The sequence below is a fragment of the Tachyglossus aculeatus genome, chromosome 4 (genome assembly GCF_015852505.1).
Source record: "Tachyglossus aculeatus isolate mTacAcu1 chromosome 4, mTacAcu1.pri, whole genome shotgun sequence".
NCBI classification, from domain to species: Eukaryota; Metazoa; Chordata; class Mammalia; order Monotremata; family Tachyglossidae; genus Tachyglossus; species Tachyglossus aculeatus.
Genome location: NC_052069.1, coordinates 61,596,070 through 61,623,256, shown reverse-complemented (window position 1 = coordinate 61,623,256; position 27,187 = coordinate 61,596,070). Strand labels below are relative to the sequence as shown.

The window sequence follows — 27,187 nt, the reverse complement described above, 5'->3', positions numbered from 1 at the left end:
AAGGAAAGTAACCTCATCACAGTTAACTCCCTTATGTTCTCTCATTTCTGCCCTATTTTCCCCAAAATGGGGAAAATCCTTTTCCATTTCCTAATTACCTGACACACGCCGCTTCTCAACTTAATCCCTTCTCCCCTCTACGTCTCATGATGAATGAATGAATGAATTTTGAAAACAATAGGCTCCAGGGAACAGTAAAGTTATATGGAGAAGATACCTCACTTCCTTTAGCAGCTATCTAAAGCTACACTCTGGATAGTCTTTTATGATCTAAAAGAAGTACAGGGTCATTTGACAGCAGTAGTTCTAGCTTAGCATTCCAAGCTAAATACTTCCAAAAGTATTTCTATGCATGTGATATGTGTCCTCCCTTTTTACCTTCTTGAATTCTTTCAGCTATTGTGAAAATAGACAGCTGTAGCTCTTCTGAGAATTAATCTCTTGCAAGATTTATTTGTCATGGGGATCAACTGCTGAACTCTTTTGGGGAATAGCTCATACCTTAAATATCATCATAGAATGTGAAATTCCTGCAGGAACACCTTACTGGATACAGTCATTATTTTGAAAAATATTTTATCATCTGTATGTATTCAAGAGGGTTGGGAAGGGAAACAACAAGGAAGTTGTTTCCTAAATTGACATAAAGGTCTCTGTTTTCAATTGACTAGATATAATGAAGCTATACAATATATCTCAAACATTTACTATATGGTACACACTTTCTAATTATAAATATCTATAAGCTTTTCCCTCTAAGATTTAAAGAATGACATTACGCAACCGAGAAACTCAGAATGACTAACCCACCAGGATTATCATCACAGGGAACTGTGAATGGCTGCCAGAAGTTTAAGGGGCTATTAAATCCGTGTACTTGTCAGAAGTGGAGAGACTCAAGAAAAAAGGATTTTGAAAATGGTACTAGATTATTTTGAAAATGGTGCCATTTTGAAAATGGTACTAGGGTTAGAAGACATCAATCCAATAAAAATGTTTAAGGTCAACCTTAAAAAATGGGGATTCTGACCATTCTTAATTGTTCTGAACAGTATAAAAGTCTAGGGAGGAAGATATACTGTGTGCAGAGCACTAAACTAAGCGCTTGGGAGAGTATAATAAAGCAATATAACAGAAAAGGGTTTGAATGGTGATCCGAGTGAGACATCTCAAAGAGCTTGGAGCCAAACAATACTTCTCTACAAATCTCAACACAAGCTAGGGTGTAAATACTTACGTTTTAAAGCACGGGTCCCCAGACATGAGCTGCATGTTGATAAAAACCTAGGATGAGAAATCGTTATGTTAAGAAAAAACAAGTAGCATCCAGTAAGAGAAATTTCCTTAAACGTGTCCACTCTATATTTATGTTACGGAAATACTTAAATTACCACCGTATTCTTATAGGGCTCATTCTTGTACACATTTGACACGCTTCAAAATTTCATACAAAGATAAGCACTCATTTCCTTGTTCAGTTTGTAATGGAATAAATGACTTACAGTTGTGGGAAAAATGGATCAACTGTATCCATCAATTTTAATTAATAAAATAAATTTTCTGAGAAAATTCATTCATTCATTCAATTGTATTTATTGAGCGCTTACTGTGTGCAGAGCACTGTACTAAGCACTTGGGAAGTCCAAGTTGGCAACATATAGAGACGGTCCCTGCCCAACAGCGGGCTCACAGTCTAGAAGGGGGAGACAGACAACAAAACAGAACATGTTAACAAAATAAAATAAATAGAATAAATATGTACAAGTAAAATAAATATAGTAATAAATATGTACAAACTTATATACATATATACAGGTGCGGTGGGGAGGGGAAGGAGGTAAGGCTGGTAAGGAGGTAAGAAAATGTTTAGGAAGCGTTCATGTATTTATAGAGATTACCTCCAAAATGTTGTCGGTTGCCCTCAGCATCTTTCATTTTTGGCATCCTCATATTATACATGAAGGTAACTTGAAATAAACTTTTGTGTAGCAATAAATATTTGCAAAAAAGGCTGTCTTTCCTTAAGTTCCAGATCTTTTTGCGGTTCACCTACAATATTCCATCTTAAATTTCCACCTCAATTGGATAAGCCAGGCTGCTCCAAAATGTGGTTTTTGGCACAAGGAGCAGGGATATGTAACCATCATAGTGCTTTCATACCTAATAATGGGCCTTACTGATAAAAGTATAGCTTACTGGAGACTCTATGCTCCTTGTGGGGAGCGATCGCGTCCATCAACTCTACTGTACTGCACTTTCCCAAGCGCTTACTGCAGGGCTCTGCATGTAATAAGCACTCAAAAAATGCCACTGATTTATTGAAATGAAGATCACTGCTAAAGGTAAAGATGCCTATTCCCCTTGGTACTTCATGCCCATATTCTTTTGATCCCTGCATATTCTAAACTTTATACAGCAATAATCAGGCCCAGTATTTTTATATTAAACAGCCAGTCTCCCTTTGCCTCTGAATCCCCTAGCTGGGAAGCAGGGCTCCTCCTTTTCACTGGGGCCTGGGAGAAGAATGTGTGGTTCTGGAGCAGAGGGTACCGGGTCTCCCTGGGAACAAACTCTAGGTTCCCCAGATTTCTTTAAATCATCATTAAATTGTGAAATCTGAATATGTCTGTTACTTCCAGGCTGGCAAATGAGAATCCAAGAGTGCCATTTGCGGTCACTCTTGGGCAGTCAGCTGGGTAGTTCACAGCCGTGGGACTGTGGGCTTGGCAGGCAGGTCATGCCGCTGAAACTTTGAGTTTGCTGTTCCCATTTTGAATGTACACAAGAATAAAAATTAACACAGCTTTTTCCATTCTCCAATCCACTTAAAAGATGGAATAGCAGTACCCCTAATTAACTTTACAACATGGTTGTCAGAGGCTTTGTTTCTTACAAAGAAGCAGCATGGTCTAGTGGATAGAGCACGGGCCCGAGGGTCAGAAGGACCTGGGTTCTAATCCCAGCTCCGCCACTTGTCTGCTGTGTGACCTCGGGCAAGTCACTTCACTTTCCTGTGCCTCAGTTACCTCATCTGTAAAATGGGGATTAAGCCTGTGAGTCCTATGAGGGACAGGGACTGTGTCCGACTTGATGAACTTGTATCTACTCCAGTGCTTAGCACAAGGCCTGGCACATAGTAAGCACTTAACAAGTACCATTAAAAAAATAGGACAGTCAGCACTTCAAAAAGTAACAGATATTCAGGTGCTTCCCCCTTTTCTTCCCATTTCACTCCCCATTGTTGATTCTGAATGAGCCCCCTGGGTCTGAGTCTGCAAGATTGTGCGGAAGGCAGAGAGATGGCTACTGCAGCAACGTGGCTCAGTGGAAAGAGCACGGGCTTTGGAGTCAGAGGTCATGGGTTCAAATCCTGGCTCCGTCAACTGTCAGCTGTGTGACTTTGGGCAAGTCACAACTTCTCTGGGCCTCAGTTACCTCATCTGTAAAATGGAGATGAAGACTATGAGCCCCCCATGGGACAACCTGATCACCTTGTAACCTCCCCAGTGCTTAGAACAATGCTTTGCACATAGCAAGCACTTAATAAATGCCATTATTATTATTATTATTATTATTAATGAAGAACTGCTGCTCCAATGGGCCACTCTAATAATGATCCATGTGGACAAAGTTGTGCAAGCTTTATCGCAATCCTACTATCCCAGTTTCTGTGTCACGTTCTCATCCTATTCCGACTGGATTACTGCATCAGCCTCCTCTCTGATCTCCCACCCTTTCTCATCCCACTTCAGTCTATACTTCAAGCTGCTGCCTGGATCATCTTTGTTGTTAGACACGTTCCCTGCCCACAAGGAGCTTACAGCCTACAGTCTCAGAGTTCTCTGTTCCCTCTCCTGGCCCCCAGATGACAAAGACAGAACATCCAATCCACCTATGTCAGCTTTGAATGAACATGAAGAAAATGCTTACTTTTAGAATGGAATTATCCTGCCTGGTATTTTTGGTATCATAACCTTCCAGTAAGCAGCGCCGAGTAGTATTTCCCGATCCAGCAAACTCTGCTAGGTTTAGGTCGGCAAAGCCCAGCTGTAAGGAATGGGATTGAAGTCAAGAGGAAAAAAAGTCACTGGTATTACTCATATGACAATCAGACATGTTGAGTTCATTTGTTTAGCAGTTATTAATCCTAGGACTCAGGACAGAAAAGAATATGAGGGCAAAGCATGGGAAGTCTGCACAAAGGCAAACTCACTCTACATATCAGAAGACACAAGAATCTCTACTTCAATTCTCTTAAGCAAAGATGAGCCTTCAAATATTAAAACTTTTAAATAATTCAGCACATACTAGATGATGACTCTACATGCGTTACCTAATTTCATTTTAATAAAAATATTTTTTAAAATTAAGAACAAACTTTTTGGTGGTGACTAATTTTTCCAAAAGTTACCGGCATTATAATTACTCCGGGTACGCTGCCTTAAGAGAAAAATGAATAGGTGGCCCTTGCAGAAAGAAAACCTCCAAACTTTTTACACTGTCCACAGGCTGCATTGGCCTCATTGGCTTCCTTATCAGGATCTGGGCTAGGGCGTGTTGTTTCCATATTTCCCTCCTTTCTAGAGTGTAGGGGGAAGATCTGGTTGGAGGTTAGGGAGTGTCTTTCAGGGAACTGCAAGTGGCCTATAACTCTGGGAGATCCATCCCTGTGGGGTGACGGGACAGAGCTGCATTTCCCAGAATGGTTCCCTCTGTGTAGATGGTCCCATCTCATTCCAGCCAAGACCTGCAACCCCAAAGCATCCCAGAATTGCGCCCAACCCTGGAGATAGAGACTTACGGTGGGCTCGATTTGTTGCCGATAAGACTGTATGCATCGTGATGGTTCTCTCCTAAATGAGCTGGCTAATTCCTGCTCCACAGGACTTACTTTGGTTAGTTTTGATTTGATTAAATTTGAAATCATTTTAAAATTATTATTATTATTCAGTTCTGTGGCTTGCTGTCCTTGATTCTCTTTCTCTGCTCTGTTACATCTCATTCTAATAGGGTAAACCATTTCCCAAGATGGCAGCTGATTAAAATTCATAACTGAAGGTCTGAAATAAAAAGGATGCCAGTGTTTTTATGTTTTATTTTAGAAATACACAGGGGGTTCATCTCCTGGCTGAGACTAACTGTTACAAAGACAAGCACAATTATTTCCATTTTTCTCACCCCCAAACCTTGCAGCTAGACTCTCAGATCAGTTGCTGGCTCTCTGGGGGTGACACTGCTTTGGCATCAAAGTGGTCACTCCCCCAAAAATCACTTCAACATTCAGCAGCTCTCTTCACTCAAGGACGAGGTGGGGAGCTGGAATGGGAATTTTCTTTTTTCCAATAATGTTGGGTAGGGACTGTCTCTATATGTTGCCAATTTGTACTTCCCAAGCGCTTAGTACAGTGCTCTGCACATAGTAAGCGCTCAATAAATACGATTGATGATGATAAATAAGCATTGCTATTATGCCATTTTACTTAGCTGGTAGTTGAAACTGACAGCCCACCCAAATGCTCTTTTGTAATTTTTTGAGCTCTGGATCTGGAAACAGTGTATGCATGAGAAGCAGCGTGGCTCAGTGGAAAGAGCATGGCTTTAGGGTCAGAGGTCAGGGGTTCAAATCCCGGCTCTGCCAACTGTCAGCTGTGTGACTTTGGGCAAGTCACTTCACTTCTCTGGGCCTCAGTTCCCTCATCTGTAAAATGGGGATGAAGACTGAGCCCCCCGTGGGACAACCTGATCAGCTGGTATCCTCCCCAGTGCTTAGAACAGTGCACTGCACATAGTAAGCTCTTAACAAATGCCATTATTATTATTATTATTATTAATTATTATTATTATTATTATGTGTGCTACTTGACTGAAAAACCAGATAATCGAACAATCAAGGGTATTTACTGAACACTGAGTACTTAATACACTAAGTAAATGGAGGCTAAACACTACGGTTAGAGTTCCACAACTCAAGCTTAGGACTGAAGCACATACAAAGATCTTTTTGTCGGTGCCCAGGAGTCAGCCACTTTCTACAGGGGCCCAGAAGGGCATCTGGAATAATGGATCAGTTAATTTCCCTAGTAGTTTAATTTAGCCCTGTGAAATGAGCAACACTTGACATGGAATGGATCAAGAAGCAACTAAAAAGAAAAAATAAATTAGAAAACATATCTATTTACCTTTGCATAGGCCTTTCCACCTTTCAGCTCCTGCAAAAGAAGCGACACAGTCCAAGAAATACAGATTAATTATGCAACCAATGTCACTGCATCATCACAGAGAATCGACTATCAAACCCCGATGATGGACCCTCATTGCTAAACAAATGACCAGGAGGGTAAGCATCCTATAAATATATCTGAAGCAGCGTGACTTGGTAAAAATATTTAAGGCCTCTGTGTGTTATCTCAAGAAGGAAAAGTAACAGCCTTAGTGGGGTCTAGTTAGGAATGGAAAATACTTGCCAACAAATTATCTTCGGCTATCCAAAACTGGCTTTCGGAGACAATATAAATTAAACACAGGGCAGGTTTGAGTTGCTCTCATTTATCCTGCTACCTTCTTTCGCCACAACATCAGCCGGGCCCGAGAGTCAGAAGGTCATAGGTTCTAATCTCGCCTCTGTCCCTTGTCTGCCGTGTGACCTTAGGCAAGTCATTTCACTTCTCTGTGCCTCAGTTACCTCATTGATAAAATGGGGATTCATTCCATTCTCTGTTTCATACAGAGAAACAGCGTGGCTCAGTGGAAAGAGCCCGGGCTTGGGAGTCAGAGGTCGTGGGTTCGAATCCTGACTCCGCCACATGTCTGCTGTGTGACCTTGGGCAAGTCACTTGGCTTCTCTGAGCCTCAGTTACCTCATCTGTAAAATGGGGATTGAGATTGTGAGCCCCACGTGGGACAACCAGATCACACTGTATCCCCCCAGCGCTTAGAACAGTGCTCTGCACATAGTAAGCGCTTAGCAAATGCCATCATTATTATTATTATTATTATTCAATCATATTTATTGAGCGCTTACTGTGTGCAGAGCACTGTATTAAGCACTTGGGAAGTACAAGTCGTCAACAAGTCAGATTGAGACTGTGAGTCCTATGTGGGACAGGGACTGTGTCCAACTTGTAACCACCCCAGCACTTAGTACAGTGCCTGGCACATAGTAAGTGCTTAACAAATATCACAGTTATTACTCAGCCTTCTATCTGCCTTAGGAGAGAAAGGATTGAAGTGTGGCACATTAAGCTCCTCACTGTCCTTCTGCCTTCACATTTGACCCTAGTGTTTTCTCCTCTGCTAAGACGATTAGAATAGGCCTTTCAGAAATAAAAGTATGGTCTGAAAGAGGGGAAAATAATATTCTTTGTCCTCATTACCTTCCTCACAGATACTCTGTAGATACAGGGATCTAGAATGCCCGAAGTGGCGCTAGCACTCATTTTACACATAAATGAGAACTTCTTCCTCCAGCGGACACAGTTTGCTTGCACCACCTCCCTGAAAAAAAAAAGCAAAAAGGTTCAGTCAATTTCTGTAGTCCACGAGCTAAAAAAATATCTTTTGCCTGTAAGCTTAAGTGGGAAGAGTAATACTGACTTGGTGGTTTGGGAGAGGGATGAAATAAGGAAAATGAAAAAACACCAGGCCATTTAAGAAACAGACACCTTTATCACCACAGTAATTATAATTTTAAAACACAAAAGATGATAAGGGAGTGTCTAAATCCTCCACAATATTTCCCAGTCTGCCCCATCTTCTCCATACTTATAGCTATTACACTGATTCAAGCTCTCACCATGTCCTTGCTGGACTACTGAATCAGTTTCCTCACTGTCTCCCTGCCTCCAGCGTCTCCCCTTTTAGGATAATCCTTCAACTTGTCCGTCCATCCATCCATCCATCCATCCATCCATCCATTCATATTTACTGTGCGCTTACTGTGTGCAGAGCACTGTACAAAGCGTTTGGAAAGTGCAATTCAGCAATAGAGACAATCCTTGCTCACATCGGGCTTACAGTCTAGAAGGGGGGAGACAGACATCAAAACAAGTAAACAGGCATTAGTATAAATACAATTATATATATATATATACATCAAAATGAGTAAACAGGCATCAATAGAAATAGAATTATAGATATGTACATATATACACAAGTGTTGTGGGGCAGAGAGGGAGGGGTAGAGCAAAGGGAGCAAGTTGGGGCGATGCAGAGGGGAGAGGGAGCTGAGGAAAAGGGGGGCTTAGTCTGGGGGTCCTCAAGGGGATTTCTTCATAAAATGCCTACAGATTGTAGCCAATTACTCAATGTGTATTTCAGAAACTGGGGGTTGAGATGCAGTATAATCCCCCATAAAGAAGAGAAACCCTTAAAAATTCACAGTATTACTTCCTAAATACCATTTTAGTCCTCGTAAATTTGCTATTCTTGGCATTAATCCATCTTCTGTTTTAAAATAAACATTGCACCTCAATAGAAAACAACCACAATGACACAAAGTGTATAATATTACAGAAGTCAAGCTCACATTTCCACAGAACAATCTAGACTACCAGAAAAGCTAACGTTTTTCCCTGCTGAAGTCCACATCTTAATTTTCCCAACTACCCAGAGGCCATGAAATGGATAAGATACCAGAGCCAAATACTAATTTGAGGAGATTTCAGGATATTCTCTTAGATTTTAAGTCATTAACCAACAAAGACCAACTATTTAAATTAATGCCATCAAATAAGGCTAGACAATCTGAACCTTCCTTTTCCATCAGGAACTTGACTCTTTTCTCAGAGCAAGCTAAGCACAATTTCAAACTACTGTCTTCTTCCCTAGTCAGCCAATCCAGGAAGCCAACAAACTTGACTCTTGGATTCAGTTTTCTTCTTCTTACATAACTACTCTCTTCATTTACTACATCCCAGCTTGCACTCTTCACTCTCCCAAAGCTAAATATTCTATTGCATCTCATTCCCCACTCTCCTGTTTCTGATCCTACTGCCTGGAATTTCCATCCGTTTCAAACTGGCCAGACCACATTCTTCCCCATCTTCAAGGGACCCCTGAAAATCTATTTCCTTTAAAATTTCCCAACTAATGACAACCACCCCTGTACTTCTACTCTGATAGTACTCTTAGCTTCTATGCATAATGAATTTATTCCATTTAGTCATTATTGCATTCACTTATTCATTCCATTTCTGTTTTGTCCCCTACTCCAGTGGTACGTACACAGTTTGTTAGTCCAAATGTCTCCTCTATTAGACTGTAAAGTCCTCCAGGGCAGGGACAATGTCATTCACTTTCATTGTACTTCTCAAGTGCTTAGAACAATGTTCTGCACTAATTAATTAATGAATGATGGCATTTATTAAGCCCTCACTATGTGCAAAGCACTGTTCTAAGCGCTGGGGAGGTTACAAGGTGATCAGGTTGTCCCACGGGGGGCTCACAGTCTTCATCCCCATTTTACAGATGAGGTCACTGAGGCACAGAGAAGTTCAATGACCTGCCCAAAGTCACACAGCCGACAATTGGCGGAGCCGGAATTTGAACCCATGACCGCTGACTCCAAAGCCCATGCTCTTTCCACTGAGCCACGCTGCTTCTCTAGGCAGGCCCTCGATAAGTACTTTAGATTGACTACATTTTCAACAAGTCATTAAGTTCAATTTGGCCGCCTTTATCTTTCTAAAGGAACTTCTTAATGCAATACTTTCCACTTTATGGACTACATTAGAAGTCAAGCAAAAATTTCTGGTGGCCTACAACCATTCTCCGTGAAACCTAAAAGAATCAGATGGTTTACTATCATACTGACAGTCTAGTAACAGCGATTAGCTCGTCAGAGTCTTAAGTAACAGTGAGGAAGAGGGACATTTAAAAAGTCTATTCATTTGGCAACTGGTCAAGCGCTCCCCAAAATTGGAATGGCTGCATTTAGAACAGTGCTTTGCACATAGTAAGCATTTAACAAATACCATCATTATTATTATTAAGGGACGCTGCGGCAGAGACCTTCTGTGCCCTCTGTATGCTGATGGGTTGACGCCATTTGGAAAAGGCTTCCTGGAGGAGGTGGGGCTTTAGGAGGGGAGGGAATTCCAGGCTGAGGGGATGTCAGAAGTATGCAGAGTGGGGTACAGTTAGAAGGTGAGCTTGGGAGAAGCAAAGAGTGTGAGCTGTGGAGGAGTGGGAGAAGGGAGCAGATACGGAAAGTGGGGAGAACTGGTGAAGAGCACTTAGAGCCAATGGTAGAAAGGTTTGGCTTTATGCAGAAGGAAAATGCCATACATGACTAGAGAAAAATATGGACAAATAACAATTAGTTTTAAGACCAGTGATGAGAAAACACTGCAGAAAAAATGTAGTGCTTAAAAGTAGCCCAACAATTTCAGAGGATTTATGCTGCACTCTGAATAGCATCAAATGGCTATATTTAACAGGTAAAATTGATTCAACTCACTAGTATGTCTCAGACATGCCCCTTACTGCAGTTTATTTAGGTACAAAAGCTGCATTGACAGTGCCTATATTTAACATGTGAGGCAGAGCTGACTCAGTAGTATATTTCTGACGTGCCTCATAGCGAGTATACAATTTGATCCAAAACCAGAAGAAGAATTTGTCTGAGAACTTTCAGAATTCATGTACCTGGTAACTATAAGGTTACTTGCATCAAACAAGGGCAGCACAGAAAATCTGAAAAGTTCAAATACCACTGCCCTAGATTTCCAAACTCCATTTGGTTATCGAAAACTATAATTATGTGAAGTAGTCTCTTTCAGACAATTGGCTTTTTTTATGCAGTAACTTAGTCCTTTCAGTTGCCTTATCCATATATACTTCTGAATACAACGGACATTTTAAATTCCAAAATCACTTGATCCCTCTATGACCTGTTGACTAAATGTCACTGCCTGGAGAAACGTGCTTGCTTGGAACCAGGTAAACGGAAGCAGTGGAAACAGTCTAGGCCTGGGAATCTTACAGGGTCTTACACAGAGTCTTAAAGTCCAGAGGGGGAGGCATTAAAATGAATTATGGGCATCTACATAAAGCGGGGCTGAGGGTGGGATGAATATCAAGAGCCTAAAGGGTACAGATCTAAGTGCTAAGGAGGCACAAAAGGGTGAGGGAGAAGAGGAAATGAGGGGTTTAGTCAGTGAAGGTCTCTTGGAGGAGATGTGATTTTAAGAAGTCTCAGAAGTTATAATAATAATAATAATAATGATGGTATTTGTTAAGTGCTTTCTATGCAGGCAAGTGGTGGTTTTCATACATGGAGGCGGAGGGAGTTTCAGGTCAGGAGGATGTGGGCAAGAGTTCGGCAGCGAGATACATGAGAGCGAGGGACAGTGAGTAGGTTGGGGTTAGAGGAGCAAAGTGAGGTACCCTTTAAGTACTTGATATTCTCCACACCTTCAGCCCCACAGCACTTCTGTACTTAACCATGATTTAATAATAAATGTATGTCTCCTGGCCTTGTGGGTGGGAACATTATCTATTGACTCTGCAGTATCGTACTCTCCCAAGCGCTTAGTACAGGGCTCGGCACACAGTGGGCACTCAATAAATAACACTGACTGATTGACTGAAGGTGATCCGGGGTTGCGGGGTGGAGGTCCAATATTGTCAGAGAGGCAGTGGTGCAAGGGAGCCCAGTAAAAAACTGAGCAGTGCAGAAGGAAAACAAATGAGTCAGAAGAATGGGAAAGGCAGAACATCTGTCCAGAAAACAAAAAGGAGTGAAAAATTCGAAGAAACGAGAGAGAAAAATCCAGCAGAAGGCTGGGAAACGCTTCAGTCTTGAAAATGCTTTGGTTCCTCTGAACCCACAAATGGAGACATGCATTATTATTATTATTATTATGGTATTTGTTAGATGCTTATTATATGCCACACACTGTTCAAAGCGCTGGGGTGGATACAAGCAAATCAATCAATCAATCAATCAATCAATCGTATTTATTGAGCGCTTACTATGTGCAGAGCACTGTACTAAGCGCTTGGGAAGTACAAATTGGCATCACATAGAGACAGTCCCTACCCAACAGTGGGCTCACAGTCTAAAAGGGGGAGACAGAGAACAGAACCAAACATACCAACAAAATAAAATAAGTAGGATAGAAATGTACAAGTAAAATAAATAAATAAATAAATAAATAGAGTAATAAATATGTACAACCATATATACATATATACAGGTGCTGTGGGGAAGGGAAGGAGGTAAGACGGGGGGATGGAGAGGGGGACGAGGGGAGAGGAAAGAAGGGGCTCAGTCTGGGAAGGCCTCCTGGAGGAGGTGAGCTCTCAGCAGGGCCTTGAAGGGAGGAAGAGAGCTAGCTTGGCGGATGGGCAGAGGGAGGGCATTCCAGGCCCGGGGGATGACGTGGGCCGGGGGTCGATGGCGGGACAGGCGAGAACGAGGTACGATGAGGAGATTAGTGGTGGAGGAGCGGAGGGTGCGGGCTGGGCAGTAGAAGGAGAGAAGGGAGGGGAGGTAGGAGGGGGCGAGGTGATGGACAGCCTTGAAGCCCAGGGTGAGGAGTTTCTGCTTGATGCGCAGATTGATCGGTAGCCATTGGAGGTTTTTGAGGAGGGGAGTAATATGTCCAGAGCGTTTCTGGACAAAGATAATCCGGGCCGCAGCATGAAGTATGGATTGAAGTGGAGAGAGACACGAGGATGGGAGATCAGAGAGAAGGCTAGTGCAGTAGTCCAGACGGGATAGGATGAGAGCTTGAATTAGCAGGGTAGCGGTTTGGATGGAGAGGAAAGGGCGGATCCTGGCAATGTTGCGGAGCTGAGACCGGCAGGTTTTGGTGACGGCTTGGATGTGAGGGGTGAATGAGAGAGCGGAGTCGAGGATGACACCAAGGTTGCGGGCTTGTGAGACGGGAAGGATGGTAGTGCCGTCAACAGAGATGGGAAAGTTAGGGAGAGGACAAGGTTTGGGAGGGAAGACAAGGAGCTCAGTCTTCGACATGTTGAGCTTTAGGTGGCGGGCGGACATCCAGATGGAGATGTCCTGAAGGCAGGAGGAGATCAGGAGGAGAAATCAGGCAGGAGGAAAAATCAGGCTTGACACAGACCCAGCCCCATGTTGGGCTCACAATCTCAACCCCCATTTTACCTATGAGATAACTAAGGCCCAGAGAAGTGAAGTGACTTGCTCAAGGTCACACAGCAGACGAGTGGCAAGCTGGGATTGGAACCCAGTACCTTCTGGCTGTATTTGGTGGAAAGGCTGGGAAAGACCGAAAAGCAGGGTAGGATCTGGAAAGAGGGAGAAATATAGAGGGACGGGCTAAATCACCACAGGTTTTAGGGGCGAGCATGCGGAGAGAAGCCCAGGGCGGCTCTTCCCAGACCCCAACCCTTCCCATGGCAGGCAGACCTCCCTGCTCCCCCTCCCTTCTGCATCACCCTGACTTGCTCCCTTTGCTCTTCCCCCCATCCCAACCCCACAAAACTTATGTAACTATCTGTCATTTTCTTTATTTGTATTCATGCTTCCCCCCACCCCGGCCCAGGCTTGATGTGGGCAGGGAATATCACTGTTTATTGTTGCACTGTACTTTCCCAAGTGCTTAGTACAGTGCTCTGCACACAGTAAGTGCTCAATAAATACAATTGAAAGAAAGAATGCCCCTCCCCTCTCCTCTCTGCCCAAGTTGTGGTTGTGCTCAGCAACTCTGGTTAAAGCTCATTTTTCCAGGGACCCAAGCTGGTAGTTAAAAGACAACTAGCCGGGTAGGTGAACTCTTTAAACCCAAGCTACAAAATATCTTTTGCTTGGGGCTGCCTCAATGCTAACACCACTCCTAGGATAATATACTATTGTGCAACTGCCTTCAGGGACTATAACAGAATTTACTATGCAAGCTTCTAAATTAGCTAAAACAAAAAAGAGGCACAAAAGAAAAGGGATTCTGGTCTGCAAAACTTGGCATCTGATGCTTCTCCTTCTTGGAGTGTTAGCCTTAAACTCAGTCCATGGAAGATTCCAAAATTTCACTTAAGATAAAGAACCATAAAGGCCAGTGTAACCTGTATCAACTATCTAGTAATAATAATGATGATGGCATTTATTAAGCGCTTACTATGTGCAAAGCAACTGTTCTAAGCGCTGGGGAGGTTACAAGGTGATCAGGTTGTCCCACGGGGGGCTCACAGTTTTCATCCCCATTTTACATAGGAGGTCACTGAGGCACAGAGAAGTTAAGTGACTTGCCCAAAGTCACCCAGCTGACAATTGGTGGAGCCAGGATTTGAACCCATGACCTCTGACTCCAAAGCCCAGGCTCTTTCCACTGAGCCACGCTACCACAAGCCTGGGAGTCTGAAGGTTATAGGTTCTAATTCTGGCTCTACCACTAGTCTGCTGTGTGACCTTGGGTAAGTCACTTCTCTTCTCTGGGCCTCAGTTCCCTCATCTGTAAAATGGGGATTGAGACTGTGAGCCCCACATGGAACAGGGCCTGTGTCCAACCCGATTTGCTTATATCTACCCCAGTGCTTAGTACAGTGCTTGGCTCACAGTACGTGCTTAAAAAATGCCATAATAATTGTTATTATCTTTATCAGACAAGTTTTCAATAACTTATAGTTAATTATTGGAATTAAGGTTCTACTATATGACATTTGGAATATCTGGAGTAGCTATATGCAGAAATCCAATTTAGACAACACAGGAGTGCTGAGTTCTGACAGGTAAGAGGAAAATTGAATTAAATTAACCACTTCATATTAGAAGTGACCAGGAACAGACAGAAGCAGTGTGGCCTAGGTGGAAAGGGCATGATCCTAGGAATCAGAGGACCTGGGTGGTAATCCTGGCTCTGTCACCTGCTTGCTGTTTGACCCTGGACAAGTCACATGACTTCTATGGGCTTCAGTTTCCTAATCTGTAAAAGAAAAAATGGGGAGTAAATACCTATTTCCCTCCTACTCAGGCAACGGGCCCCAACAGGGATAGGCCTCCGACCTGATTAACGCATAACCTCAGCCCATAGTATAGTGCTTGCCACACTGTAACCGCTTAACAAATACTGCAATTATTATTATTTTCCTTCTCCTGAACACTTAATACAGCGCTCTACACATAGGAAATAGGAATAAAATCAGAATTACCTAGAGCATAGGTAAACAAACTTGGGTAAAAGGTCAGAGACAAAATTACAAGCCTTAGGTCTTCAGGAGGCTTCTCTCCTGAGGTCACTGAGGTGTTGTTATGAGGGCAACGTTTGATAAGGCTGATGGGTCTGTAATTTAGATTAATATCTGCCTCCAATGCCACCCCAGATTGAAAGCTCATTTTGGGCAGTGATCAGAGATGATGATGATAGTATTTGTTCATTCATTCATTCATTCAATTGTATTTATGGAGCGCTTACTGTGTGCAGAGCACTGTACTAAGCGCTTGGGAAGTACAAGTTGGCAACATACAGAGACGGTCCCTACCCAGCAGTGGGCTCACAGTCTAGAAGGGGGAGACAGAGAACAAAACAAAACACATTAACAAAATGAAATAAATAGAATTTGTACAAGTAAAATAAATAGAGTAATAATGATGTACAAACATATATACATATATACAGGTGCTGGTGGGGAAGGGAATGGGGTAAGGCGGAGGGGATGGAGAGGGGAAGGAGGGGGAGAGGAAGGAGGGGGCTCAGTCTGGGAAGGCCTCCCAGACTGATAATAATAATAATAACAATAATAATAATTAATAAATAAGCATTATTATATAACTATACTGCTGAGTGGGGGGAAATTACGGAAATGCAAAGTGATTTTTTTATCTTGGAGAAAAAAAATTTGTTAAGCGCTTACTATGTGCCAGGCACTGAAAGGGAACTTGTCTACCAAATCTGTTACATTGTATTCTCCCAAGAGCTTAGTACAGGGCTCTGCACACAGTAAGCGCTCAATAAATGCCACTGATCAATTAATTGATTGATTGTGTCTATAATTACATTGTGCTCTCCCAGAAAAAAACAGACTGTAGAAAAGATGTGATTATGGCTAAAACAAGGCAGTAAAATCATTTCCATTCAGTGACATTTGAAGTTTATTATGCCCCACCAATTTTTTAAAAGCAGGCCACGTTTTTCTTTCAATCTCCATTTTACTCAAAAAGCTGTTTGACAGTTGGTTATATTGACTGGTTACCATGGAAATAAACTGAAAAAGGCCTCTTGGCAACAGAGACTTGGCAACTGAGGCTAAAGACGCATTAGTTAATGCTTTCTGTTTTATGAGTCATCAGTTTCCTATGAGCTATATAGTTACTTAGCCACTTAAAAGAAACAGAGCAACAGAAAAAAAATTGAAGCTGCAAAGAAACCAAATGTTTCTAAAACTAGGGAGTGCTAAAACTAGTTGTTGCCAAGTGTAATCATCACTGCATTAGGGAAAATATGGTATATACTGCTACAGTCATTAATTAGCACTGTACAAAATCTTTAAGAACAAACGACTGAGAAAATGTAAAATAAGTGTCAACTTTTCATTATTACCATTACTGCTCGCCTACTGTGTGCAGAGCACTGAACCGTGTTTGGGGGACATTCGGAAGGTCTAAGGTGCTCACCTTCAAGGAGTTTAGAGTTGTTATCCTATTACACCCCATTTCTGGAAGGCGGCGATGGCATTCTCGAAAAACCCCACATCACAGAAAACATGCCTTACGGGGCTTATCCATCTCTGATGCTGCCTGCATGTGCACAACTGGTTCTTTCGATACTGTGCTGCTCTAAATCCAAATTAACTGAGGCTGTGTTGAAAGAACATTCCCCAAGAGTGCTCTAACCCAAACGTACGGTGAAAAATATGCATTATGACAGAACCGATGTATATTAGCTGTCATTTATTTTTAGACTGTGAGCCCACTGTTGGGTAGGGACTGTCTCTATATGTTGCCAACTTGTACTTTCCAAGCGCTTAGTACAGTGCTCTGCACACAGTACGCGCTCAATAAATACGATTGATTGATTGATTGATTTATATTTGCAAAAACCAGATGAGCCTTCTGTGGTAAGCCTGGTTTCATATCATACAGGATGGACAACATAGCAGCTTTTAGCCTCGGAGCTTGCATGAATCTTGATGTGCCTTAGTTGTTCAAGGGTCAATCTCCCAACGAGCAAACTGGCCTTCCTGGATTTGTTTTCTACTTATTTGTCTATCTGTGTGTCACTAAACTCATTTATGATTTTTCTTCAGTTAAATTACATAATATTTAAGTGGCAGACAGTTTGTTTAAAATCAGAGAAAAATCTTCAAGGCTTAAAGATTAGTCTGGGCCTTCTCTTACCCTTCTTTTCATCTTTCTGATAGATCTATTAACCTAACAATAGTATTTGAGTGCTTACCGTGTGCTGTACTAATAAATACTAGGGAGAATCCAATACTGTACTAAGTCCTTGGGACCCATCTGCCAAGCTAGCTCTCTTCCTCCCTTCAAGGCCCTGCTGAGAGCTCACCTCCTCCAGGAGGCCTTCCCAGACTGAGCCCCTTCCTTCCTCTCCCCCTCGTCCCCCTCTCCATCCCCCCCCATCTTACCTCCTTCCCTTCCCCACAGCACCTGTATATATATATGTATATGTATATGTACATATATGTATATATGTTTGTACATATTTATTACTCTATTTATTTTACTTGTACATATCTATTCTATTTATTTTATTTTGTTAGTATGTTTGGTTTTGTTCTCTGTCTCCCCCTTTTAGACTGTGAGCCCACTGTTGGGTAGGGACTGTCTCTAGATGTTGCCAATTTGTACTTCCCAAACGCTTAGTACAGTGCTCTGCACATAGTAAGCGCTCAATAAATACGATTGATGATGATGATGATGATTACAATTAAACATAATTGGTAAACATGATCCCTGCCCACGAGAAGCTTTGCTTAGACGATGCTTTAGGCTATTTATATGGACAAGATTACTACAAGTTGGATGAGCATGTCGAAGAGGACTTGGTGGCAAGTCTAGGGATGCTCCTTTAAGGCCCACCCAAAAATGTCTGGGATGCAGGTTGTAGGACCAGGCACTTGCTGACCACCCCCATGTCCTCAAGCTGAGTCTTTGCTTACTCACAGGGGTAGCATGGAAGGAGGAACTTGTGAAATTTCGGAACATTGGGGCTGGGGTTCTTATGGCAGTGGCTGATGTGACTGTAAAACTCAATCCTGCCTGGGTGGAGAGAAGCATGGAACTGTAGCTCCTATAGTATTCATTCTTGTCTCTTTATACTGTTTTTTGTTTTGCTCTGTGTGTATGTATCTATGTATGTTCCTCCTGAAGGTGAGGAACCTTTTCTAATTTTAATCCTTGAAAGTTTTCTCAGCATTTAGTACAGTGCTTTTAACACAGAGGCATAATATATAATACTGCTATTAGACTGTAAGCTTTTTGTAAGAAAGGAAATGTGTCTACCAACTGTCGCACTGTACTCTCCCCAGCACTTAATACGGTGCTCTGCACACAGTAAGAGAGAAAGAGAGAGAGAGAATCACCCTTCTCTCACCCCACTTACTCTTATATTTTGGGCCCCTGAACAATAATAATAATAATGACATTTATTAAGCGCTTACTATGTGCAAAGCACCGTTCTTAAGCGCTGGGAAGGCTGCAAGGTGATCCGGTTGTCCCAAGGGGGGCTCAGGGTCTTAATCCCCATTTTACAGATGAGGTAACTGAGGCATAGAGAAGTTAAGTGACTTGCCCAAAGTCACACAGCTGACAATTGGTGGAGCTGGGATTTGAACCCATGACCTCTGACTCCAAAGCCCATGCTCTTTCCACTGAGCCACGCTGCTTTTCACCTCCTGAAGGTGAGGAACCTTTTCTAATTTTAATCCTTGAATGTTTTCTCAGCATTTAATACAGTGCTTTGAACATACCGGCATAATCTATAATACTGCTATTACACTGTAAGCTTTTTGTAAGAAAGGAAATGTGTCTACCAACTGTCGCACTGTACTCTCCCCAGCACTTAGTACAGTGCTCTGCACACAGTAAGTGCTCAATAAATTCCACTGATCAAATAATTGACTTAGGCACTTGATAGTCACTCCACCCACAGCCCCACTGATTAGGACATTCCTCTCCATTTTGAGAGAAGCAAGCAATTTCAATGGAAAACACAGCAGCTTTCCGGAGATGTGTTAGGTCTCTTTCTTGAAACTTTCTCCACTAACCAAACGAACATCAACTCCGCATACAGGCCCAGAGAGACTCTCAAAAAGAGAAGCAGCGTGGCTCAGGGGAAAAAGCACTGACTTTGGAGTCAGAGGTCATGGGTTCAAAATCCCGGCTCCGCCAATTGTCAGCTGTGTTACTTTGGGCAAGTCACTCCTCTATGCCTCAGTTCCCTCATCTGTAAAATGGGGATTAAGTCTGCGAGTCCCCCGTGGGACAACCTGATCACCTTGTAACCTCCCCAACGCTTAGAATAATAATAATAATGGCATTTACTAAGCGCTTACTATGTGCAAAGCACTGTACTAAGCGCTGAGCACTGTACTAAGCGCTGAGCTTTGCACTAGTAAGAGCTTAATAAATGCCATAAAAAAAATCTGCATGTGCGAATGCACACACACACACACACACACACACACACAATGATATTCTTGTACATATCCACTATTTACTAATTAAGCTCTAGCTCAGCAACAGCTCAATTTTTCTCTTCTATATGCAAATATTTTGTCTGCTTCTCCCCATTAGACTACAAAACCTCGTTGAAGAAAGGCACCTAACTCTATTGTGGCCTCCCAAGTGCTCTGAATATGAAGGCATTTTTTAAAAATCGTATTTGTTAAGCTCTCGCTATGCGCCAAACACTGTTCTAAGCATTTAATAAGTACTACTGATTGACTGATTACTGAGAGACATCCTAAACTCGGAGAGGACTGGAACAGCTCTGCCAAAAGAAGGCAGGCCAAGCAAGCAGTTCCCAGTTGGTCAGGTTATTAAGTGTCTTTGCATCTGGCTGTGCTGAAATCCCGGCACAAATCAATCAATCAATCGTATTTATTGAGCGCTTACTGTGTGCAGAGCACTGTACTAAGCGCTTGGGGCCCTGAGCCCCAAGCCCCAATCCTGTGGGGCCCGTGAGGAAGGGGAAGCCATTACGTCGCGGGGAGGGAAAAAGGAAATTGCAGCCACTGTCTTTCCGCTGCTGGATCCAATATAGAGACTGAGGAATTGTTTTCATGAAACCAACTTAATTACTTGCGAATAGTGTCATTTTGTGGAGCATTTAAGCGGACTTTCAAATACTCAACGACCGCAAACCCATCTCTTCTCGGAAACTTTCCCACACAGCCATTCCCAGTCTACATGAGCAGCTCTCTTCAGGCACCACAGACCCTGGACTGTCTCTGGACCCTCGACTTCTTGTGGTTAGGGAATATGTCTCCCAACTCCACTGTACTGTATGTACTCTGCACCCAGGAAGTGCTCAGTAAAAGCAGCGAGAAGCAGCTTGGCTCAGTGGAAAGAGCCCAGGCTTTGGAGTCGGAGGTCATGGGTTCAAATCCCGGATCCGGCAAATGTCAGCTGTGTGACTTGGAGCAAGTCACTTAACTTCTCTGTGCCTCAGTGACCTCATCTGTAAAATGGGGATTAAAACTGTGAGCCCCCCCGTGGGACAACCTGATCACCCCCCAGCACTTAGAACAGTGCTTTGCACATAGTAAGCGCTTAACAAATACCATCATTATTATTATTATCAATAAATACCATTGAATGATCAATTGATTACCCAGCCATATCCACTCTTTGTCTCCTAGTGCTACCAACTAGGGGCTTCATTTGTAGCGTGGCTCAGTGGAAAGAGCACGGGCTTTGGAGTCAGAGGTCATGGGTTCGAATCCCGGCTCCCCCAAACGTCTGCTGTGTGACCTTGGGCAAGTCACTTAACTTCTCTGAGCCTCAGTTACCTCATCTGTAAAATGGGGATTAAGACTGTGAACCCCACATGGGACAACCTGATCACTTTGTATCCCCCCCCCCAGCGCTTAGAACAGTGCTTTGCACATAGTAAGCGCTTAACAAATGCCAACATTATTATTATTATTACCTTGTTTGATATTACCTGCCTCGAACTTGCTTCCATTAATCCATCAATCGTATTTATTGAGCGCTTACTGTGTGCAGAGCACTGTACTAAGCGCTTGGGAAGTACAAGCTGGCAACACATAAAGACGGTCCCTACCCAACAGTGGGCTCATTAATGTGGATAATAAGCAGCTGACGGTCTATGGAAAGATGGAGCTGCTTTGGTTAACATTTGTTCGCCTTCTGTTGGACATCTTCTGTGTTCCCAAACCTATGAAAAACTTGAAGCCTCTAGATCAGGGGCTATTATTTGGGCTTGGTGAGTTTTGGTGGGCTGTTGAGTCACACAGAAAAAATATTAGCTTTCCATACTATGTAACCATACAGTGTGATGGAATAAATTCCTTAAAGAACCCTTGATGTTGTCTCCACACACCTGCAACGCTGTAAGCTTCATTAGCTTGCATCTGCCCCATTGCAAGTCGAGGGATGACTTGCTAAGACTTGGCACGAATGCTTTGAGGTTTTTAAATTTTTATGTAATATGTGGTCATTTATAATGTAATGTGTGGTCATTTTCGCAGTGACTTTGGAAAACAAGCATTATATTGGAAGTTTTCTAATTCATTCATTCGTTCAATCATATTTATTGAGTGCTTACTGTGTGCAGAGCACTGGACTAAGCGCTTGGGAAGTACAAGTCGGCAACAGATAGAGACGGTCCCTACCCAACAACGGGCTCACAGTCTAGAAGGGGGAGACAGACAACAAAGCAAAATAGTCAGGTGTCAACATCGTCAGAACAAAGAGTATTCGAGCTATAATGAAAACGTGCTACTTAGGTTATTTTGAAATATCTGGTTGGAGTCACAATTTTGCAAATAAGTGGAATGTGGAATGATATTTCTATATATTTTCAGTTTCATGAGCTCTAGTGGTGGGCCAAGTAGAATCAATTGGCTGGGTGCATGTGGTCTTGGGCCATAATTTTCCCTCCCTAGTCTAGTGTGATTAGGGTCCATAGAAAGTTAAAGTACAGCACAGGTATAAGAGATACTAAAGGAGAATGGCAGTTTTTGACATTTGGCTGCCCTGAGGAGGGGAACAAAGCACTACCCGCTCCCAATCCAGATGGCATCATTATACTGGACGTGTTGCTAACCTTCTCAATGTACCTCCATCAGGTCTATCTCGCCGCCGACCTCTCGCCCACATCCTACCTCTGGCCTGCAACGCCTTCCCTCCTCAGATCAGACGATAATTGAGAGCTCACCTCCTCCAGGAAGCCTTCCCAGACTGAGCCCCCTTTTTCCTCTCCTCCTCCCCATCCCCCGGCCCTACCTCCTTTCCCTCCCCACAGCACCTGTATCTGTGTTTGTACAGATTTATTATTCTATTTATTTTACTTGTACACATTTACTATTCTATTGATTTTGTGAATGATCTGTATCTAGTTTTATTTTTATTTATTCTGGTGACTTGACACCTGTCCACATGTTTTGTTTTGCTGTCTGTCTCCCCCTTCTAGACTGTGAGCCCGTTGTTGGGTGGGGACCGTCTCTATATGTTGCCAACTTGTACTTCCCAAGCGCTCTGCACACAGTAAGCACTCAATAAATACAATTGAATGAATGAATGAATCCCCCACTTCAAAGCCTTAGTGAAGGCACATCTCCTCCAGGAAGCCTTCCCTGACTAAGCCCTCCTCTCCTCCCACTCCCTTCTGCACCGCTCTTACTTGCTCCTTCACTCATCCTCCCTCCCATCCCCAGAGCACATTTGTGTATATCTGCGTATATCTGTAATTTATTTATTTATTTATATTAATGTCTTTCTCCCCCTCTAGACTGGCAGCTTGTTGTGGGCAGGAATGTGTCTGTTGTACTCTCCCAAGCATTTGATACAGTGTTTTGCACACAGTATACACTCAATAAATACAACTGGATGAGTGTACAGCAGGATAATATAATGGCATCACACAGAGATGCATCCAACTGAGAAGCAGCGTGGTTTAGTGGAAAGAGCACAGGTTTGGGAGTCAGAGGACATAGGTTCCAATCCCGGCTCCGCCACTTGTCAGTCGTGTGACTTTGGGTAAGTCACTTACCTCATCTGTAAAATAGGGATTAAGACTATGTCCCTCCAGTTGGGACAACCTGATTACCTTGTAACTAACCCAGTGTTTAGAACAGTGCTTGGCACATAGTACGTGCTTAACAAATACCATAATTAATATTATTATCCGAACCAACACCCCAGCCCTAGAATGCTTCTCCAGAGAGATCCTGACCCTCCTCTTCCAGCAGCGCAGCCACTGTGCTCCATCACAGAGTCCAACACCTGAAGATCTTTCCAAATTTTTAACTGCCGCCACCCTCAGCCTTCATCTGCTTATCTTTGGAAGTCCGTTCTGATAGCAGTGAATGCACCTGTCTCATCTTCTGGACAATTCTTTGCTATTCCTGATAAACATCTTCATCTCATTTTCCTTTCCTTCCTTGCTTTTTTTTTAAAAAAAATCTCCTTTCTCCCGAAAGTCTTTCCCAGTTTGGCCTATGGGGTACTAGCATTTGCCCTGGCCATAGGGATGATCTGACTTGCTAACTATGAAAGAAACAACAAACTCTTCCCTTGGCCTGCATCCTTCTTAATTGGCAGAGCAGGGGACTCGGAAGAGTGCCTTTGGGCAGACTTGGTCGCTATGAAAGAAGCAAGCAGGAAGCTCACTCACTAATTCCAGGGTTCCTCTAGAGACAGCAGGACTATTATGGTTTTTGGCAATCGTAGAAACACGGAGTCAGCTGCCTTCATTAAAAGGGATAAGTGGCCGGCTGAGATCACAATAGAGGATGAGAATCATAAAAAAATGGAAGGAATGGTCAAATTTTTTTCTGGCATCTGTTAAGTGTTTACTGTGTGTCAGGTAATGTACTAAGAGCTGGGGTAGATGCAAGCTAATCAGGTTGGATACAGTCCATGTTCCACATGGGGCTCGCAAACTTAATCCCCATTTTGCAGGTGAGGGGAACTGAGGCACAGAGAAGTTAAGTGATTCGTCCAAGGTCACACAACAGACAAGTGGCGGAGGCAGGATTAGAATCCAGGTCCTTCTGACTTCTGGGCCTGTGCTTTACCCACTAGGACACACTGCTTCTCAATGGTTGACCTGGTCCTTGGGATAGAGGTAGGAGGATGGATCTAGTAGTTACATCAATCAATCAATCAATCAATCGTATTTATTGAGCGCTTACTGTGTGCTAAGCGCTGTACTAAGCGCTTGGGAAGTACAAGTTGGCAACATATAGAGACAGGCCCTACCCAACAGTGGGCTCACAGTCTAAAAGGGGGAGACAAGATGACATGGTCAAGATGGCTGGCATGGTCTGTTGCATGATGGCAGGAAAACATGTACGGACAGCTGACTGGATTGTTCGGTGTCCAGATATAATATTTCTATATAAGTATAGAAATACGTCTATATACACACATGTATTATATGAAGAACAAACAGGTGTATAATATATATGTGTGTGAATAGAGTACATGTTTGTTGATATATACTCACACATATACCAGTTCTTCATTATCTCAAAATGATCTTCAGACACACTTACAAAAGACATCTGTTAACTGCATTCAGACCGTTCTAATGAGCACTATAAAATATGTATGAGCTGTTTCAGAGTACAAAAGTTGGCTTGCTCAGAATGGAAGGCATTTTGTGGATAAGAAGGCTTGAAGATAGTTCAAAAAGATTAATTTATGATAGCCTAAAGAGGTGAGAATCTCTGAGGGCATCTTCAGATAGACTCCCTTAGGTTGCCCTTTTTAATTGGGTTAATGTACAAATATTATAGAGAGGGTTACTCATAAAACGCAGAAACTAGCTCCAGATTTTTAGCTAACATCTGCAAATTCCTGGTTGTAATCTTTGAACTCCAGCAGTTCAAGATCTTCGGCAAAAGATAATTTCATATTCAGCATTCCTATATAACAAACTGTTATCCTCCGTCAACTGTACCAAGGCTACGCAACTTATTTGCAAAATTGTGAATCCAACCAGATACTTCAAAATAACCTAAGTAGCACATTTTCAACTGAAAAACTTCCAATATAGTGCTTATTTTCCAAAGTCACTGGGAAAATGACCATACATGACATTACAAATGACCACATATTACATAAAAAATTAAAAACCTCAAAGCATTCGTGCTAAGTCTTAGCGAGTCATCCCTTGACTTGCCATTTTCCTGCCAATGATGTGTTCAGAAAGGAAATCAGGCTGGCATTCTTCATGATCTTTAAGAACAGTCATGAAAATCATGCTGAAAATTTTAAGTTAGAGATTTTCCCATTCCAAATATGTGTGTAAGTTAAAAAAAATTTAGTACTAAAAGCCCTGGTATGTAAAGATTCAGTTCCACATTCCTCAGTGTGATTCTTTTGGATGGATTTGGTCAGGGGGTTTTTGGCCAAGTGTCATCCAAATCTGGAAACAGTAGTTTTCTTTGTAGCCCAGAGCAGAAATGATATAGGGTTACTACTGAAGGTCTCAAAGAAGACAACCAATTTTGATTGTGGTCATGAGGCAGTAGATGGTCCCACAGAGAGAAATCAACAACAGATTTAACGTATGACACCAGAAAAGTATTTAATACCCTCAAATTCCATTGTGAAAATTTAATTTCATATCCCTGAAAAATCCAGCCCCTCAATTTTCTGTCAAGAGCTTCTCTAGCATTGGGGAAATAGCGTGGCCTAGAAGAAAGAGCACAGGGAGTCGGAGGATCTACGCTCATTGTGGGCAGGGAACAATTCTGATATACTGCACTCTCCCAACTGCTGACTATGGTTCACTTTCCACGGTAAGCGCTTAATAAATATGAACGATCGACCGGGGTTCTAATCCTGGCTCCATCACTTGTCTGCTGTGTGACCTTAGGCAACTCACTTTACTTCTCTGTGCCTCAGTTACTTCCCCTGTAAAATGGGGATTAAATCCTCCTCCCTCTGACCGACTGTGAGCCCTACGTGGGCCAAGGGTTGTGTCCAAACTGATTATCTTATATCTACACTACCTATAACCCCATAGCAATTTTTTCCTATGCATAATTTATTTTAATGTCTGTCTACCCTCCACCAGACTGTAAGCTCCTTGTGAGCAGGAAACATGTCTACCAACTCTACTGTACCCTCCCATGCACATAATACAGAGCTCTGCACACAGTAAGCCCTCAATAAATGCAATTGATTGATTGATTGTCCTAATGCTTGGTACCTAGTAAGTGCTTAAAAAGTAAGATTTAAAAAAAAAAAATCTGGCCAAACTCCACAGACCCCCTCTTCAGATTCTAGACTTGTTTTCTCTTTTCATTTGTCTTAGGAACTGAACCACTCTGCTATCTCCCACCTCCGGATGCTCCTCCCCTGACAATATGTGATGCTCCCGCCTCTCCAGCCTTGATTCCTGCAGATATTCTCCCAGATGGAAGACCCGGGCAGCCTGCCAAATCAGGGATCCTCAAGACAACCCCGGTGATCTGATTTACCTGTCTGGCTGACAAGGGCGGCTGAATTTCTCCTCCGAGATATGCCACCAGGAAGCTGTTTTAGGAAAAAATCCCCGCTGCATACAAATGAAAGGAGCCAGAGACTTGGATCAAGCACTCCAAGAGGTATCAATGAGATTATTTTGGGGTCTGATTTGAGTCCCCAGCTGATAAAGTAGTAGTAGTAGTGTTTACTGAGTACCCACTTGGTGCGATACACTAAGTGCTTAAGAAGTACAGAGAAGCAGCGTGGCTTAGTGGAAAGAGCACGGGTTTGGGAGTCAGAGGTCATGGGTTCTAATCCTGGCTCCATCACATGTCTGCTGTGTGACCTTAGGCAAGTCACTTCACTTCTCTGAGCCTGAGTTCCCTCATCTGTAAAATGGGGATTAAGACTGTGAGCCCCACGTGGGACAACCTGATCACCTTGTATCCCCAGCGCTTAGAACAGTGCTTTGCACATAGTAAGCGCTTAACAAATGCTATCATTATTATTAGTAGTAGTAGTACACAAAACCCAAGTGATATGTTTCCTGCCCATATTTTAATTGGAGAGACAAAGATAAAATTACAA

At 42.7% G+C, this 27,187-nt stretch overlaps 1 protein-coding gene across 1 annotated transcript in view; it reads right to left on the bottom strand.

Moving 5' to 3' along the window:
• FAM102B (family with sequence similarity 102 member B) overlaps window positions 1–27,187 on the bottom strand; it is an 80,580-nt gene that overhangs the window by 26,419 nt on the left and 26,974 nt on the right. Inside the window, exons 2-5 of the mRNA XM_038745342.1 lie at window positions 7,374–7,494; window positions 6,180–6,209; window positions 3,931–4,047; window positions 1,238–1,284 (exon numbers count right to left, since the gene is read on the bottom strand). Of these exons, the coding sequence (XP_038601270.1) occupies window positions 1,238–1,284; window positions 3,931–4,047; window positions 6,180–6,209; window positions 7,374–7,494 (315 nt within the window). The remainder of the gene's footprint in view (window positions 1–1,237; window positions 1,285–3,930; window positions 4,048–6,179; window positions 6,210–7,373; window positions 7,495–27,187) is intronic.